The 19,576-nt window shown below is 41.7% G+C and overlaps 1 protein-coding gene and 1 long non-coding RNA gene across 2 annotated transcripts; one reads left to right on the top strand and one right to left on the bottom strand.

The window, feature by feature from the left end:
- Window positions 1-8,432: 8,432 nt before the first annotated feature.
- Window positions 8,433-19,304, top strand: LOC106564415 (uncharacterized). The gene is made up of 4 exons (XM_082958697.1): window positions 8,433-8,668; window positions 9,430-9,488; window positions 11,872-12,034; window positions 14,089-19,304. Exons 1-4 carry the CDS (start codon window positions 8,632-8,634, stop codon window positions 15,948-15,950), a joined length of 2,121 nt encoding a protein of 706 aa, XP_082814823.1. The 5' UTR covers window positions 8,433-8,631; the 3' UTR covers window positions 15,951-19,304.
- On the bottom strand, window positions 11,843-12,317 carry LOC123725449 (uncharacterized). The gene is made up of 2 exons (XR_006757920.2): window positions 12,122-12,317; window positions 11,843-11,986 (listed from the first exon to the last, which is right to left on the bottom strand). It is a non-coding gene; the product is annotated as an uncharacterized LOC123725449 (long non-coding RNA).
- Window positions 19,305-19,576: the final 272 nt, after the last annotated feature.

Raw genomic sequence — 19,576 nt, 5'->3', positions numbered from 1 at the left:
GCATAGATAATAAACAGCGAGTACAAAACAAATGGAGGGGAGAGGGTTGTCAATGTAAATAGTCCAGTGGGCATTTGATTAATTGTTCAGCAGTCTTATGGCTTAAGGGTAGAAGCTGTTAAGGAGCCTTTTGGTCCTTAACACCATCTCCGGTACCGCCCTGGTACCGCTTTCTGTGCGGTAGCAGAGAAAACAGTCTATGACTTGGGTGACTGGAGTCTCTGACAATTTTATGGGCTTTTCTCTGACACCGCCTATTATATAGGTCCTGGATGGCATGAAGCTTGGCCCCAGCGATATACTGGGCTGTACGCATTACCCTCTGTATCGCCTTATGGTCAGATGCCGAGCAGTTGCCATACCAGGCGGTGATGCAACCGGTCAGGATGCTCTCGATGGTGCAGCTGTATAACTTTTTCAGGATCTGGGGACCCATGCCAAATCTTTTAAGTCTCCTGAGGGGGAAAAGGTTTTGTCGTGCCCTCTTCATGACTGTCTTAGTGTGTTTGGACCATGATAGTTCATTGGTGATGTGAACACCAAGGAACTTGAAACTCTCGACCCGCTCCACTACAGCCCTGTCGATGTTAATGGGGGCCTGTTCGGCCCGCCTTTTCCTGTAGCCTATGATCAGTTCCTTTGTCTTTGTAACGATCGTCTGACAGAGGGGAACAAGATGCAGCGTGGTGAGTGTTCATATTGAAGTTTTAATAATACGAAGCACTTGAACTTAAGAAACAAACGAACGCCAACAGTTCTGTCAGGAGCAAACCACACAACAGAAACAACTACCCACAAAAACCCAAAGGAAAACAGGCTGCCTAAGTATGGCTCCCAATCAGCGACAACGATGTACAGCTGTCCCTGATTGAGAGCCATACCAGCCCAAAACAAAGAAATACAAAAACGTAGAAAAAAGGACATAGAATGCCCACCCTAGTCACACCCTGGCCTAACCAAAATAGAGAATAAAACCCTCTCTATGGCCAGGGCGTGACAGTCTTGCTCACATTGAGAGATAGGTTGTTATCCTGGCACCACACTGCCAGTTCTCTGACCTCCTTATAGGCTGTTTCATTATTGTCGGTGATCAGGCCTATCACTGTTTGTGTCGTCAGCAAACTTAACCTTGGGATAGGGGGCAGTACTGGGAGGTTTGGATGAATGAGGTGCCCAATGTAAACTGCCTGTTACTCAGGCCCAGAAGCTAGGATATGCATATGCATGGATAGAAAACACTCTAAAGTTTCCAAAACTGTTAAAATAATGTCTGTGAGTATAACATAATTGATATGGCAGGTGAAAACCTGAGGAAAATCCATCCAGGAAGTGGGATTTTTTGATGTGAGTGGTTTTTCATTGAAAGCCTATTGGATATCTAATGGGTTAGGGCCCCGATTGCAGTTCCTATGGCTTCCACTAGATGTCAACAGTCTTTAGACATTGTTTCAGGCTTGTTTTCTGAAAAATGAAGAAGAATGAGACCTTTCTGTTAGGGGACTGGGGAATCATGCAGTACTGGTTTGTGCACGTGACTGTGTGCGCCCTTCGTTGTTTTTCCTTTCTATTGAATACGCTATTGTCCGGTTGAAATATTATCGATTATTTTGACAATTGACAACCTGAGGATTAATTATAAACATCGTTTGACATGTTTCGACGAACTTTATCGGTACTATTACGATCTATTCGTCTGCATGTTTTGACCGCCTTTGAGCCAGTGGATTACTGAACAAAACGCGCCAACAAAACTGAGTTTTTGGGATATAAAAAGGGACTTTATCGAACAAAATGACCATTTATTATGTTGCTGGGACCCTTGTGATTGCAACCAGATGAAGATCTTCAAAGGTAAGGGATTCATTTTATCGCTATTTCTGACTTTCGTGACTCCTCTACTTGGTTGGAAAATGTTTGTATGCTTTTGTAAGCGGGGCACTGTCCTCAGATAATCGCATGGTATGCTTTCGCCGTAAAGCCTTTTTGAAATCTAACAAAGCGGCTGGATTAAGAAGAAGTTAATCTTTAAGCCGATGTATAACACTTGTATTTTTATGAATGTTTATTATGACTATTTCTGTCATTTGAATTTGGCGCTCTGCAATTTCACCGGATGTTGTCGAGGTGGGTCGCTAGCGGCACGCCTAGCCTAGAGAGGTTTTAACCACACACAGCAATGGTGTTGGTCAGGTGGCCTACTCCCTTCTCATGGTCTCCTGAAGGTTGGAAAACAAAATAGATTAGTTGAAAGGCACACTTCAGGTCAGGATTTGATAAACCCTAAACTAATATAGAAAATAACGTTTTCAAGAATTAAGTTCTCTACATTTTTAAACATGCAACAGCCCCCTTACAGTGTCTGGTACTGTCCCCTGAAGGAATATAATCATTCTCTATTGTACGTCTTCTGACGATTATTACATTAAATTACATTTAGAAAGGTCAAATGTGAGTGTGTGTGTGTGTCTGCCTGCCAGTCAGTCAGTCAGTTGCTACTCAAACTACAGTCTACCTCAATCAGTAGTGCGTTGCATGGTGATGAACTTGGCTGACTTCTTCCTGGCCTAAGCGATGGTCAGAAGTCTGCACTGAGGGGTGAAGGACAGCAGGAGGATCTGATAGGTGCTCACCTCTCCTGTAATATATTGAGGGGAGACCACAATAGAAGTGTTTAATGCAGAATAAAGCATCTCTCATGATGATTGGATGTCAAATAAATCCTTGCCAATAGTTGAGAAGAGCTGCTGTTGCTAGGCTAGTCCCAGATCTGCAAGTCCACTCACCCACATCTACAAAACATAGACCAGGGGGTCAATCTGAAATTATAGAAAGGATTATCGGAGAGAGAGAATTCACCATCAGAGTAGGAGTGCTGATCTGGGATCAGGTTGACTCTGTCCATATAATATTAGTATTCATTATGATCTGATCTTTGGTAAATTCTTAGTCTGGATTGTTGTCTTGGGTCAAAATGGAACCCTGTACATTTATGAAACCTGATTATTAAAGGAGGGGTCACCTGTTACCACCGTAGTAGTACCTAATACATATAGAATACTTGTATCAGATGTTATAGATACATTTGACAATGATGAGATGGTAGCCTAGTGGTTAGAGTATTGGGCCAGTAAACAAAAGGTTGATGGATTGAATCCCCGAGCTGACAAGGTAAAAATATTTTGTTCTGCCCTGGTACAAAGCAGTTAACCCACTGTTCCCCAGGTGTTGGTCAGGTGCCTTAATATGTTGATTAAGGCAGCCCCCCGCACCTCTCTGATTCAGAGGCGTTGGGAAATACCTAGTCAGTTGTACTAATGAATGCCTTCACTGAAATGTGTCTTTCACATTTAACCCAACCCCTCTGAATCAGAGAGGTGCAGGGGGCTGCCGTAATAAACATCCACGACTTCAGCGCTCAGGGTATAGTGGGTTAACTTCCTTGCTCAGGGGCAGAACGACAGATTTTTATGTTGCCAGCTCGGGGATTCAATCCAGTTACCTTCCAGTTACTGGCCCAATGCTCTAACCACTAGGCTACTTATCACCAATGTAGGAGCTCCCTAGGTGAGCCCTCCTTACCTTTACTCGACTCAGGTTTAGATATGCTGTCCATGTTCATGGATCTCCTTTCTTGCCACGACTGAAAAAATATAAAAACATCTAAATACACGTACAGTTGAAGTCGGAAGTTTACATACACTTGGAGTCATTAAAACTTGTTTTTCAACCACTCCACAAATTTCTTGTTAACAAATTATAGTTTGGGCAAGTTGGTTAGGACATCTACTTTGTGCATGACACAAGTCATTTTTCCAACAATTGTTTACAGACAGACTATTTCACTTAAAATTCACTGTTTCACGATTCCAGTGGGTCAGAAGTTACATACACTAAGTTGACTGTGCCTTTAAACAGCTTGGAAAATTCCAGAAAATGATGTCATGGCTTTAGAAGCTTCGGATAGGCTAATTGACATCATTTGAGTCAATTGGAGGTGTACCTGTGGATGTATTTCAAGGCCTACCTTCAAACTCAGTGCCTCTTTGCTTGACATCATGGGAAAAAAACTGTAGACCTCCACAAGTGTTGTTCATCCTTGGGAGCAATTTCCAAACACCTGAAGGTACCATGTACATCTGTACAAACAATAGTATGCAAATATAAACACCATGGGACCACGCAGCCGTCATACCGCTCAGGAAGAAGACGCCTTCTGTTTCCTAGAGATGAACGTACTTTGGTGCGAAAAGTGCAAATCAATCCCAGAACAACAGCAAAGGACCTTGTGAAGGCGCTGGAGGAAACAGGTACAAAAGTATCTATATCCACAGTAAAACGAGTCCTATATCGACATAACCTGAAAGGCCGCTCAGCAAGGGAAAAGCCACTGCTCCAAAACCGCCATAAAAAAAGCCAGACTACGGTTTGCAACTGCACATGGGGACAAAGATCGTACTTTTTGGAGAAATGTCCTCTGGTCTGATGAAACAAAAATAGAACTGTTTGGCCATAATGACCATCGTTATGTTTGGAGGAAAAAGGGGGAGGCTTGCAAGCCGAAGAACACCATCTCAACCGTGAAGCACGAGGGTGGCAGCATCATGTTGTGGGGGTGCTTTGTTGCTGGAGGGACTGGTGCACTTCAGAAAATCGATGGCATCATGAGCAAGGAAAATTATGTGGATATATTGAAGCAACATCTCAAGACATCAGTCAGGCAGTTAAAGCTTGGTCGCAAATGGGTCATCCAAATGGACAAGACCCCAAGCGTACTTCCAAAGTTGTGGCAAAATAGCTTAAGGACAACAAAGTCAAGGTATTGGAATGGCCATCACAAAGCCCTGACCTCAATCCTATAGAAAATGTGTGGGCAGAACTGAAAAACAGAGTGATGGCTAGAACTGGCACCTTTCTCTTACATTTCAAAGATGGTGGTAGAAAAAAAAAGTTTTTTTTTTTCTTTGTATTTTCTTCTACCGGATCTATTGTGTTATATTCTCCTACATTCAATTCACATTTCCACAAACTTCAAAGTGTTTCCTTTCAAATGGTACCAAGAATATGCATTTCCTTGCTTCAGGGCCTGAGCTACAGGCAGTTCGATTTGGTATGTCATTTTAGGCAAAAATTTAAAAAAAGGGGGCTATCCCTAAGAACAAACAGCAAAAACATATACATGATCAAATACTAATCTTAGAATCGACTATTTAAGACTACCAGAACCAACTGGATTCTCCAATTACATTGAATGAACTACAGGAGAAAATACAAACCCTCCAACCCTCCATCAACCCCAAGGTCTGTGGGGTTGATGGTATCCTAAATTAAATGATTAAATATACAGACCACAAATTCCAATAGGCTGTACTGTAACTCTTTAACATCATTCTCAGCTCTGTCATCTTCCCCAATATTTGGAACCAATGACTAATCACCCCAATCTACAAAATTGGAGACAAATTTGACCCCAATATCTACCGGGGGATATGCTTCAACAGCAACCTTGGGAAAATCCTCTGCATTATCACCAACAGCAGACTCGTACATTTCCTCAGCGAAAACAATATTGAGCAAATGTCAAATTGGCTTTTTACCAAATTACCGTACAACAGAACACGTATTCACCCTCCACACCCCAACTGACAGACAACTAAACCAAAACAAAGGCAATGTCTTCTCATGCTTGTTGATTTCAAAAAAGCTTTCGCCTCAATTTGGCATGAGGGTCTGCTATACAAATTGATGGAAAGGGGTGTTGGGGGAAAAACATACAACATTATAAAATCAATGTACACAAAAAACAAGTGTGCGGTTAAAATTGGCAAAAAACACATTTCTTTCCACAGGGTCAAGGGGTGAGACAGGGATGCAGCTTAAGCCCCACCCTCTTCAACATATATGTCAACGAATTGGCGAGGGCACTAGAACAGTCTGCAACACCCGGCCTGGGGTCCGCTCACCAACCAATAATTCACAAAATGGCACAAACACCAAATTGAGACTCTGCATGCAGAATTCTGCAAAAATATCCCGTGTACAACGTAAAACACCAAATAATGCATGCAGAGCAGAATTAGGCCGAAACCCGCTAAATAGCAAAATCCAGTAAAGACCTATTAAATTCTACAACCACAAAAAGGAAGCAATTCCCAAACCTGCAGAGAAATTAATCTGGAGAAGAGCCCCCTAAGCAAGCTGGTCCTGGGGCTCTGTTCACAAACACAAACAGACCCCACAGAGCCCCAGGACAGAAACACAATTATACCCAACCAAATTATGAGAAAACAAAAATATATTTCCTTGACATATTGGAAAGAATTTACAAAAAAACTATGCAAACTAGAATGCTATTTGGCCCTAAACAGAGAATACACAGTGGCAGAATACCTGACCACTGTGACTGACCCAAAATAAAGGAAATCTTTGACTATGTACAGACTCAGTGAGCATAGCCTTGCTATTGAGAAAGGTCGCCGTAGGCAGACCAGGCTCTCAAGAGAAAACATGCTGTGCACACTGCCCACAAAATGAGGTGGAAACTGAGCTGCACTTCCCAATATCCTGCCAAATGTATTACCATATTAGAGACACATATTTCCCTCAGATTACACAGACCCACAACGAATTCGAAAACAAATCCAATTTTGATAAACTGACAAATCTATTGGGAAAAATACCACAGTGTGCAATCACAGCAGCAATATTTGTGACCTGTTGCGACAAGAAAAGGGCAACCAGTGAAGAACAAACACCATTGTAAATAAAACCTATATTTCTTTATTTTCCCTTTTTCTACTTTAACTATTTGCACTTCTCACTCAATGTCAACAAAACAAAGGAGATGATCGTGGACAGAAGAGTACAGTAAGTACTGTACTCCATGTTCACCCATGACTGCGTGGTCAAGCACGCCTCCAACTCAATCATCAAGTTTGCAGACGACACAACAGTAGTAGGCCTGATTACCAACAATGACGAGACAGCTTACAGGGAGGAGGTGAGGGCTCTGGGAGTGTGGGGCCAGGAAAATAACCTCTCACTCAACGCCAACAAAACAAAGGAGATGATTGTGGACTTCAGGAAACAGCAGAGGGTGCACCCCCCTATCCACATCGATGGGACCGCAGTGGAGAAGGGGGAACGCTTCAGGTTCCTTGGTGTACACATCACTAACAAACTGAAATGGACCACCCACACAGACAGTGTGGTGAAGAAGGTGCAACAGAACCTCTTCAACCTCAGGAGGCTAAATTGTTTTGGCTTGGCACCTAAAATCCTGAAAAACTTTTACAGATGTATAATCGAGAGCATCCTGTTGGGCTGTATCACCGCCTGGTATGGCAGACTGCACCACCCTCTGGAGAGCCTTGCGTTTGCTGGTGGTGCAGTCTGCCCAAAGCATTACCGGGGGCAAACTACCCGCCTTCCAGGACACCTTCAGCACCCGATGTCACAGGAAGGCCAAAAATATCATCAAGGACATCAACCACCCGAGCCACTGCCTGTTTACCCCGCTATCATCCAGAAGGCAAAGTCAGCACATCAAAGCTAGGACCAAGAGACTGAAAAACAGCTTCTATCTCAAGGCCATCAGAATGTTAAACAGCCATCACTAGCACATTAGAGGCTGCTGCCTATAGACATAGACTAGAAATCACTGGCCACTTTAAGAAATGGACCATTAGTCACTTTGATAATGTTTACATATTTTGCATTACTCATCTCATATGTATATACAGTATTCTATACTTTTCTATTGTATCTTAGTCCAATCCGCTCTGACATCACTCGTCAATATATGTATATATTCTTAATTCCATTCCTTACTTATATTTGTGTGTATTGGGTATATGTTGTGAAATTGTTAGATATTACTTGTTAGATATTACTGCACTGTCAGAGCTAGAATAACAAGCATTTTGCTACACCTGCAATAACATCTGCTAAACACATTTATGTGACCAATACAATTTGATTTTAATATGACATTTGAAATGTCTTTATTCTTTTGGAACTTTTGTGAGTGTAATGTTTACTGTGATTTTTTTAGTGTTTATTTCACTTTTATTTATTATCTATTTCACTTGCTTTGGCAATGTAATCATATGTTTCCCATGCCATTAAAGACCCTTAAATTGAATTCAGAGAGAGAGCGAGCAGGGTTGTACCCCGAAGTCGGATGGTAATTCAATACGTAAGTTCCAAAATGGTGACAAATACTGTCATTACATGACTCTCCCCTGGACTAAATAAAAAAATACTAATCCCTCCCCAGACTGAAATTGAAAAAGCATAACCCTCCCTCATTTTCCTCCGTGAAATACAATAATTGCTTAAGTTTCTGCCTGTCCCTAAAGCATAATGGATTTATACCTAAATCCAGTTGGGGGCGGTAATGCAAGATATTGGATGCCACACACCATTAAAGCCCACTGAAGAAGAATAAGTAGAATTTGGTCATTGCAAATCTTTTCCGATATGTGAGATAATTTACTTGTTCTCTGTAATATCGTATAGCTTTGGAATTGGGACATTATCTACCGTGGAGGAAAATATGCAGGTTTCTCGACTCATACCCTGACTATGAGAAGGGATTGCGTGACGATTAGTTTAGCAACCGCGTGACCCAGCATGACAACGTCAACCAGATTGTTCGACAGTCTGCTGGGTGAGGCGATATACGTTCCTCCATTCATTAACGAATGGGCTTCCTATATTCTCCTTTCTTTAAATATCTCTACCATGAACTCTTAAATCGAGATAGCTGTGTATTTTGCTACTGTATGGCCAGTGTGAGCCAGAATGCTAACTAGCCAGCTACATGTCAGTCTGTAGTTGTCCTTTCAAATACGGTGGTGACTGGAAAAACGAGCTATGAGTTGAACATATGTCAGACATGTTGTTGCCCATGGTGGAATCATATCAAACCCACAGGCTCCTGAAGCACATATGTCCCTACACGAACTCCCGAGTCTAGCTAACGTAACAATCGCGTTCACCGTAACGTTAGCTAGCGTCGCAAGTTAGCATTTCGCTAGCTAACTAAGCTGTTTTATATCAAAACGATGATATGAATCCAACACTGTAGGTAGCTAGCAAGCCATCCTCGGCGATAATGTTATTGTGGGGCAGGAATGTCAGATTCGTGTTTTAATTTTATGTTCACTGTCATTGAAGTTGATGGTTACTACTGGTTACAGATCCGAAGCCAGATACATTGTCCGTTATGTTTTGTTTAGTTTAGGCTTCAGTGATCTAAAGCACTTAAGATAACTCAACTAGTCATCCGACGGGTTTTATGTCGAGATACATGAATATTCATGACATTGACGCTTCCTGCTTAAGGAAATTACGCCTCCCGGCAGACCTCTTGTGAACACTTAAACAAAGTAACTATACTACTGTTGACTTTTATTTTTTACAATTCAGGATATCATTTATATGACAAGTTGTCTGATAAAGGAACAATAGCTTCCTCAATGGATCAGGTACGTCTGGTTTCCTTTTAACAGTATAGGCCTGCTGTGTTGTATAAAATGTCTAGGCCTAGTTTTCATCATCTTTGATCCTCCACATTCGTGTTTTGTGTTACTGGCTGGACAAAAAAAAAAAACATGACGGTAAAACTTGTTGGGTTTCTTTTCCTTCAGAAAAGTAACCTACTAATGTATCATGTGTAGGAATCTGTGTTTATTACTTAATTATTTCTCCTTCCTCCCAAAGTGTGCACTTGTTCACCACTGATTTGAAAGCAGATTATCCATTATATGACCAGATACTGAAAATACATCATCTCCTGTGGGGTTTATTGGCAGTTGACACTCAACGTTATGGTGCATTACGCCACCTACTGTATTGGAGTGTGGGCCAGTCTTTAGGGATCGAGTAACTAAATCCAATATGCCAGCCCCGTTTCTCTTAAAGATAAATATTTGCAACTGTATCTAACAATGTTCAACTCAGTATGCTTATCAAACTCAATTCCTGTACCCTATTGTCCCTTATACAGTATCACTCTCTCTTTCCCTATCATACTGTCCACACTGTATCAGTACATGCTCCACTGTCTCTGTTTCCTGGCAGTAATCACATCTTCCTGTTGAATGATTTCCTATCACATTTAATAACTTATTCAGCTGGCTGTGCCCCACTCTGAGCCTTGTAAGGATAGCCTCTTCTCTTCTGTCCATTCCTACCATCCTCCCCTACTTTACTCTGTACCTGGAATAGGGGTGGCAAGTAGCCTAGTGGTTTATACCGTTGGGCCTGTAACCTGAGCTGACTAGGTGAAAAATCTGTTAATGTACCTTTGAGCAACTTAACCCTAATTGCTCCTGTAAGTCGCTCTGATAAGAGTTTCTACTAAATGACTAAAATGTCAACAATGAATCAATGCCTGCCCTTATTGTCACTGTTCCACTGCTCCTGCCATCTCTGCACCACTACTGCCCATATCATTCCCTTAGCCTCTGCTTTGCTCATTGGCACCTCAACCTCCTGTCTCCTAAGGGCCTGTTTAGCTAGCACATCTACTTCCTCATTCCCTTCCACCCCCACATGGACCGGGGCCCAAGCAAAGCTTATATGGACACCTTTCTGTCTCACCCGGGCATGAATTCCTTCATATAGCAGGCCTTGTCTGCTATGTGAGCTAAATGATTGCAGACTCATCAACACAGCACATGAGTCAGAACATATAACTACTCTGTCTGGCTTGACTTCCTCCACCCACTGCAAGGCCAACAGTATGGCCATCAGCTCTGCCATGTACACAGCCAGTTGCTATGTAATACTTCTCCTGACAGCCACCCCACTTTCCAATTCAACAAAGGCTGATCCAGTCTGACCTGTCCTTGGGTCTTTTGATCCATCTGTATATATGGGCAAAAAAACACTGATTTACAGTTTCCAGTTGCCTTTTAAAGAACTCTCATGGATCAACCCCCTCCCTGTCTTTCCATACTCTATTCAACACTTGTAAATCAACTACTGGAGGTGGGAGTAGCCATGGTGGACTCACAGGGATCAACCCCCTCCCTGTCTTTCCGTACTCTCTCCAACACTTGTAAATCAACTACTGGAGGTGGGAGTAGCCATGGTGGACTCACAGGGATAGGTACCGTGGGGCTGAAGTCCCTGCAATACAATCCCATCTGCCTCTCCTGGTTATCACCCACCCATCCAAAGCTTTTATTCTGTCCACGTTCATGCTCCCAACTTCTCTGTAGCTCCTCTTTTGTGGGGTGAGTCACCTCATCTTCCTGTAAGTTAAAACCCAATAATTAATTGCCAGCTATTGCCTTCTAATATGTAATGGCAATGAAAATAAATGTCTTCACAAATGGAAGGCAGTCGTTACCACAGCAACAGTCAAAAATGTATATCATAGAAATTACAAAAATGTTTTTTTGATTTTTAAGGTTATGGTCAGGCATACGGTTAGCAGTGTGCTTAAGGTTAGGTTTAAGATTACATTTTCAGAAGAGAAATTGTTGAAATGGGCGTGGCTTATGACTTTGTGGCTGTGGTAACTAGTGTCGACCTGGCACTATTGTTTTTTTTCTCCAAGTTGCGGCATGGCACGTGTCCTACTTTTATCAGTACACTCGTAACAACCTAATCATTACGAAATGTATATACGCTCAAATTAGCCACAAGTCGTTTTGAAAGGTAATGACTGGTATAATAAATATGGTGGAAACTCTAACTAGCCCATGCCTCTATCAACCCAATGCTATTAGATTTGTGGAACGTAGTGAACAATTGAGAAAAAATGTGATATTCTAGGGATGCACCCAAATCAGAGGTTCGGACTGAATTAATGAAATATTTGGTTTAGTGATACTGTTTAATATTTATTGTGGCCAACAGGACAAAGCCAGCCCGTTCCCCTCCACCCTCCTGGAGTCCGCAGGTCAAACGTCTCCCGGTACCGCTTTACTGCTGGGTCTGGTCGACTGCAGGAAAACACCGGGTCAGGGTGGAACTGAGAGAGGAGAAGAAGAAAAGGAAGATGGAGATTTGATTTCATTAAGTAAGAACCATGGTGTGTAGATTAGACTACAGTCTGCTTCTGAAACAATATCGGAGGTGCATAAAGATGGCGGCCCGCATTACTTACCACAAATTCCTTGTTTTGCTGAGTTCACTGTATTGTACATTGCTCTCCTTTACTGTTGGTATGGTCATTAGCACAGTAAACATGATCCCAATTTTAGCTTCAAGACGGCGGCGATTTGGAAGAAAAAAAACAAAGTAGATTGTTGATTTATTGGAACATTGAACAATGTCGCGCACCGTAGTTTCAAATTCAGTGGATAGTGCTCAAACAGTGACGTCATTTCAGAATTCTGCCATCTTTATGCATTTTGGTCATTCATTGATGAATTATATATGAAAATATCTGGGTCATTCCACCCATTTTTTTTAAGTTGAACTTTTACCATTCTGTAATAAAGAGCACATGTTCAACTTCATAAAAAACAAGACATTGAATAAAAATATTACTACACTAAGTGCCAAATAAAGTAAAAGGCTTGACTGTAACAGGGGACTACTGAAAACAACAAAACCACCAGATTACATGGGTAAAATAGTCCTTTAAATCACAGGGGGAATGCAAGGTTGTTTTGTGAAACAGGGAGTGGCAATTGAATGCAATCTTCACAAGAAAATGTATTTGTTAAAACATTTCTAGCATCTCTATGTCTGGGTAAAAGGGTTGACTTGCTCAGTTTTGCACTACAAAACAGCAGTAAATTGATAAAGAGTAGAACCAGATCACCTGCTTTTACTCTGTGATTTGACTATTAGATGTTCAGTGTTTCTTTTGAAAACATATTTTTTAAAGGAATAGTTTTACCATATTAAAACGAGAGTTCAGTTCATGTAACAGGGTTGACCTTAAAATGAGGGACAGACGTAAATTAATTACTAATCACATCCATAATAACCATCAGAAATGACTTTGTCAAAGCAACAAAATATCTAGTGCTTTACAATGAGTATGTTTACATGTGTTAGGTTCTGAACAAACAGAGTAAAAACTCAGACAACTAGGAAAGGCTCAAACCAAGATTATTCACCCACTGGGTCATACAGCTGCAAAGACATGATGACACAAGCACATATATTTATATCCTCCTACTAGGCGGAGTCAACTCCTTGCACAGCTAGACAGCCAATACATCTCTGTTGCTAGGCAGGAACTTAATTGGTTCCAATCATTGGTGTTGTCATGGCTCTGCCTGATGCTAGAACCTTCGTGGGCGTGGAAGTATATGTGTCAAATAGGACTGTTTCTTCTCACTCCACTTCATCGGCCTACCCCAAATTCCTCGCTCCTCTCTAATCCACAGCTGTCCAATTTATCAGTGACTGAAACCAGACTGTTGCCTTTTACCTCCCTCCTTAGGAAATAACATGTTTTGAGAGTGTTAACTTTCTGCACTCCCCCTTGTCTCACTCAGTAACTTTCCATACACTTAGTTCCTATCCACCCTCCATTGACCCCAACATATACATTCCTTCTACATGCAAAGTAATCAACAAGTTCTAATATGGTAACATGGTAACATGAATAGGTATATTTCAAGCTACAAGCTACAATCCAACACATCCCCAATCATCATTTGACATTAAACTAGTTATGGCAGTAGGCCGACTATGGCATTAGTCACGTAAACACCTTACTCTGCTTATCTTAATTGGCTTAAATTGACAATCGAAGTGACGCTGTTAAAAACACCTGGTTTTCTGAGCAATTTTTTTCATTTATTAGGACACATAAAGGCCTTCATCAGATTCATAGAGGCATATTTAATCTGCATATGTTCTAGCACAAGCATCACAAGCTTCCTTCTTTTGCTCGAGTGCAGTGAGTTCAGGAAAAACAAAGTATGCAGCTTAGAAATATTTTTCACATACAAACTTAATATGTCCAAAATCGGAATCAAATATGCTTCTAAAAAATAACATGGTCGCTGTGGTAGTACGTTTCTTTTGATTGCCAATTTTCAGCATTTATCAAAGTCCCATCAGGTAGCCTGATTTCAGATGTCCATGCTATTCAATATCTTTCTTCCACAGGGGACAGCCCTAACCATTGCTCTCTCAGTGGGAGAGGCTTATTGTCTGGGGAGCCGCGACAACATCATGATGCTGACAAGACAGAGAAGAGTCTCTCCAGATCAGGACGTTTCAATAAACACCAGCGGAGATGTATAGGGAAGAAACCTCACCACTGCTGCTTTGACTGGGGGAAGAGTTTTGCTAAACAGAGGGAAATTATCGTTTACCAGCGGAGTCACACTGGAGAGAAACCGTACCACTGCTCTCAGTGCGGGAAGAGTTTCGCTGCATCTAAAACCTTAAAATCTCAGAGAATTCATACAGGGGAAAGGCCTTACCCCTGCTTTGATTGTGGGACGACCTTCAGTCAATCAAGAGCCCTGACAACACACCAACACATACACACAGGAGAGAAGCCTTACAGCTGTGATCAGTGTGGGAAGAGCTTCCGGAAGTCAGGACACCTGACTACACACCAACGCATACACACAGGAGAGAAGCCTTACAGCTGTGATCAGTGTGGGAAGAGCTTCAATCAATCAGGAGATCTGACAACACACCAACGCATACACACAGGAGAGAAGCCTTATAGCTGTGATCAGTGTGGGAAGAGCTTCAGGAACTCAGGACACCTGACTAGACACCAACGCATACACACAGGAGAGAAGCCTTATAGCTGTGAAGAGTGTGGGAAGAGCTTTGCACTGTCCGGAAATCTGACGACACACAAACGCATACACACAGGAGAGAAGCCTTATAGCTGTGATCAGTGTGGGAAGAGCTTCAAACATTCAGGATCCCTGATTACACATCAATACATACACACAGGAGAGAAGCCTTACAGCTGTGATCAGTGTGGGAAGAGCTTCAATCATTCAGGAAATCTGACTTCACACCAACGCATACACACAGGAGAGAAGCCTTATATCTGTATTCAGTGTGGGAAGAGCTTCAGGAAGTCAGGACACCTGACGGAACACCAGCGCATACACACAGGAGAGACGACTTATAGCTGTGATCAGTGTGGGAAAAGCTTCAATCAATCAGGAGACCTGACTAAACACCAACGCATACACACAGGAGAGAAGCCTTATCGCTGTGATCAGTGTGGGAAGACCTTCAATCATTCAGGATCCCTGGTTACACACCAACGCATACACACAGGAGAGAAGCCTTATAGTTGTGATCAATGTGGGAAGAGCTTCAGTCAATCAGGAGACCTGACTACACACCAACGCATACACACAGGAGAGAAGCCTTATACCTGTGATCAGTGTGGGAAGAGCTTCAGAAACTCAGGACACCTGACTATACACCAACGCATACACACAGGAGAGAAGCCTTATAGCTGTGATCAGTGTGGGAAGAGCTTCAATCAATCAGGAGACCTGATTAAACACCAACGCATACACACAGGAGAGAAGCCTTATAGCTGTGATCAGTGTGGGAAGAGCTTCAATCAATCAGGATACCTAACTATACACCAACGAATACACACAGGCGAGAAGCCTTATAGCTGTGATCAGTGTGGGAAGGGTTTTTCTCGAGATTCCACCCTGACTGCACACCAACGCATACACACAGGAGAGAAGCCTTATAGCTGTGATCAGTGTGGGAAGAGCTTCAATCAATCAGGAGACCTGATTACCCACCAACGAATACACACAGGAGAGAGACCGTATAGCTGTGATCAGTGTGGGAAGAGTTTTGCTCGAGATTTCACCCTGACTACACACAAGCTCACACACACAGGAGAGAAACCTTACTCCTGTCTATGTGGAAAGAGCTTTGTTCATTCAGGGTCACTGAAAAAACACCAGAAATCACAAACATGTTTTCTTTCATCTCCCTCCTCTCTGGCACCGGTTCCAGATCCCTAAATTATGTTTCAATAGAAAACATCTTGTAAAGAGTCATCCATCTCCCATTCTCTAACAGTTTACTAAGCCTGATTACCATGGTAACCTGTGTAGCATAATATGCAGCTCTGGATCCATATGTATCAAGCGTCTTGGAGTAGGAGTGCTGTGTGTGGTGGGGTGGGGGTGTTCAGAGCTGTATCTTATTTCATTAATTCATATTATCCATTAAATAACTTCATAATGTAGAATAATGTTTCAACAATATTAGGTGTGTATTCATGTATTCAATAGATTCATAATTAAATCCATTATCTGATCAACGTCTGCTTATCACATTAATTATATGCTTTTAAAATCTATAATAATTTTTTTTTTTATAAGGACCATAGGCCTCTTGTATAATTTCTTTGGTCCTAAAGATGTTAACATATTTATTTTTAAAACCCTTCATCAGGTTTTACTGTAGCTGATGAGACATAAGGAAGTGTGGTCAAAAATACTATTAGTGTGGTCAAATTATGTTGTTGCATTTGTTTTCAATGATTTTAATGGGTATGTCTTTCAACTTTCCTTACTGTACTGTACCAGTCAAAAGTTTGTCCACACTTAATCATTCAAGGGTTTTCTTTATTTTTACTATTTTCTACATTGTAGGATAATAGTGAAGACATCAGAACAATGAAATAACACGTATGTATTAATGTAGTAACCAGAATATATGTTAGATTCTTCAAGGTAGCCACCCTTTGCCTTGATGACAGCTTTGCACACTCTTGGTATACTCTCAACCAACTTCATGAGGTAGTGACCTGGAATGCTTTTCCAACAGTCTTGAAGGAGTTCCCACATATGCTGAGCCCTTTTTGGCAGCTTTTCCTTCACTCTGCGGTCCAGCTCATCCCAAACCATCTCAATTGGGTGATTGTGGATGCCAGGTCATCTGATGCAGCACAACATCACTCTCCTTCTTGGTCAAAAAGCCCTTACACAGCCTGGAGGTGTGTTTTGGGTCATTGTCCTGTTGAAAAACAAATGACACTCCCACTAAGTGCAAACCAGATGGGATGGCATATTGCTGCAGAAGGCTGTGGTAGCAATGCTGGTTAAGTGTGCACCTTGAATTCTAAATAAATCACAGACAGTGTAACCAGCAAAGCATCCCCACACCATAACACCTCTTCCTCCATGCTTCACTGTGGGATCTACACATGCAGAGATCATCTGTTCACCTATTCAGAGGGGTTGGGTTAAATGTGGAAGACACATTTCAGTTGAATACATTCTGTAGGACAACTGACTAGGTATCCCCCTTTCCCTTAATCTGCGTCTCACAATGATTTTTGGAACCAAAAACCCAAATCTGGACTCATCAGACCAAAGGACAGATTTCCCCCGGTCTAATGTCCATTGCTCGTGTTTCTTGGCCCAAGCAAGTCTCTAATTCTTATTGATGTCTTTTAGTAGTGGTTTCTTGGCAGCAATTCGACCATGAAGGCCTAATTCACACAGTCTCCTCTGAACAGTTGATGTTGAGATGTGTCTGTTACTTGAACTCTGAAGCATTTATTTGGGCTGCAATTTGAGGTGCAGTTAATTACCGATTTCTGAGGCCGGTAACTCTAATGAACCTATCCTCTGCAGCAGAGGTAACTCTGGGTCTTCCTTTCCTGTGGCGGTCCTCATGAGTGCCAGTTTCATCATAGCGCTCAATGGTTTTTGTGATTGCACTTTCCGGATTGACTGACCTTCATGTCTTAAAGTCATGATGGACTGTTGTTTCTCTTTGCTAATTTGAGCTGTTCTTGCCGTAATATAGACTTGGTCTTTTACCAAATAGGACTACCCTATCTTGTCACAACACAACTGATTGGCACAAACACATTAAGAAGGAAATACATTTCACAAATTAACTTTTAACAAGGCACACCTGTTAATTGAAATGCATTCCAGGTGACTATCTCGAAGCTGGTTGAGAGAATTCCAAGAGTGTGCCAAGCTTTCATCAAGGCAAAGCATGACTAATTTGAAGAATATCAAATATATTTTGATTTGTTTAACAATGATGTGTTATTTCATAGTTTTGATGCATTCACTATTATTCTACAGTGTAGAAAATAGTAAAAATAAAGAAAAACCCATGAATGAGTAGGTGTGTCCAAACTTTTGACTGGTACGGTATATTAAATGTGCTCCAAAAAGATGTTCACACGTTTTTATTGTGAAGCGAATTATGTGTTGGTTGTTCGGAAGAGGCATCGTGGGGGCAGGAAGCCAGCTCTGCCCATCAGTACTTATAGGTTATGTCAACCACAGACCTCACACTCTTCTGTTTTCTCACGGCCAGTAAGTTCTCCTACCAAACTTCTTTCTCTTCGCTCTGGAAATACACTTGATAATATCTTATACCTTACCATTGGTGATTTGTTACGCAGAACGAATGTTTGCATGTAAATGTCATTGTAAAACATATCTGGAATGTGGTTTCATGTTTTCTTGTTTTGTTTTACATTGCTGATTGTATATTCATTTATTTAAATATGTATTTTTTATCATTAGTTGTATTATATAGAAGAGAACAGGAAATGTTGTTGGCCAGTGTCCCAATACTCAATGTTATAGTCATGGTCCTGAGAATAGAGACCAGGATATATTGTTGGCCTGGGTCCCAATACTCAATGTTATAGTCATGGTCCTGAGAATAGAGACCAGGATATATTGTTGGCCTGGGTCCCAATACTCAATGTTATAGTGATGGTCCTGAGAATAGAGACCAGGATATATTGTTGGCCTGGGTCCCAATACTCAATGTTATAGTCATGGTCCTGAGAATAGAGACCAGGATATATTGTTGGCCTGGGTCCCAATACTCAATGTTATAGTCATGGTCCTGAGAATAGAGACCAGGATATATTGTTGGCCTGGGTCCCAATACTCAATGTTATATTCATGGTCCTGAGAATAGAGACCAGGATATGTTGTTGGCCTGGGTCCCAATACTCAGTGTTATAGTCATGGTCCTGAGAATAGAGACCAGGATATGTTGTTGGCCTGGGTCCCAATACTCAATGTTATATTCATGGTCCTGAGAATAGAGACCAGGATATGTTGTTGGCCTGGGTCCCAATACTCAATGTTATAGTGATGGTCCTGAGAATAGAGACCAGGATATATTGTTGGCCTCAGTCCCAATACTCAATGTTATAGTCATGGTCCTGAGAATAGAGACCAGGATATATTGTTGGCCTGGGTCCCAATACTCAATGTTATATTCATGGTCCTGAGAATAGAGACCAGGATATATTGTTGGCCTGGGTCCCAATACTCAATGTTATAGTCATGGTCCTGAGAATAAAACACGTTTAAAACATTCAACAGAGAAACACGTGTCTTACAGCGCTACACATCTCTGTTTTTTCCTGCTTAATTGAAGCATCAGGTGTAGTTTTTCATGAAGGATGAATTAAATGTTCACATATGTTGGAATGACGAGTTGCACGCATCATTCATGCTCTGCACTTTATTTGGCTAGTAGGCATATAGGCCTACTTTAGGGTATAATGACTCTATGGCTGCATGCCTCCAGAAGAGCGTCTTCTGAGGCTGAGGGGTGCTTTTACTAAGGCGCACGGTGCTGTGGTGCTGCA

Source organism: Salmo salar, chromosome 12 (genome assembly GCF_965601325.2).
Source record: "Salmo salar chromosome 12, fSalSal1, whole genome shotgun sequence".
NCBI lineage: Eukaryota > Metazoa > Chordata > Actinopteri > Salmoniformes > Salmonidae > Salmo > Salmo salar.
Note: the sequence above shows the minus strand (reverse complement) of the source record. Positions and strands in the feature narration are given on the sequence as shown.

Excerpts from the sequence above, each read along its gene's own strand:
- LOC106564415 (XM_082958697.1), top strand. The coding sequence starts at position 8,632 with ATGACAACGTCAACCAGATTGTTCGACAGTCTGCTGG. Across the intron at positions 8,669-9,429 it reads ATTGTTCGACAGTCTGCTGG|GATATCATTTATATGACAAG; the intron begins GTGAGGCGATAT and ends TTTACAATTCAG. Across the intron at positions 12,035-14,088 it reads TGGAGATTTGATTTCATTAA|GGGACAGCCCTAACCATTGC; the intron begins GTAAGAACCATG and ends TTTCTTCCACAG.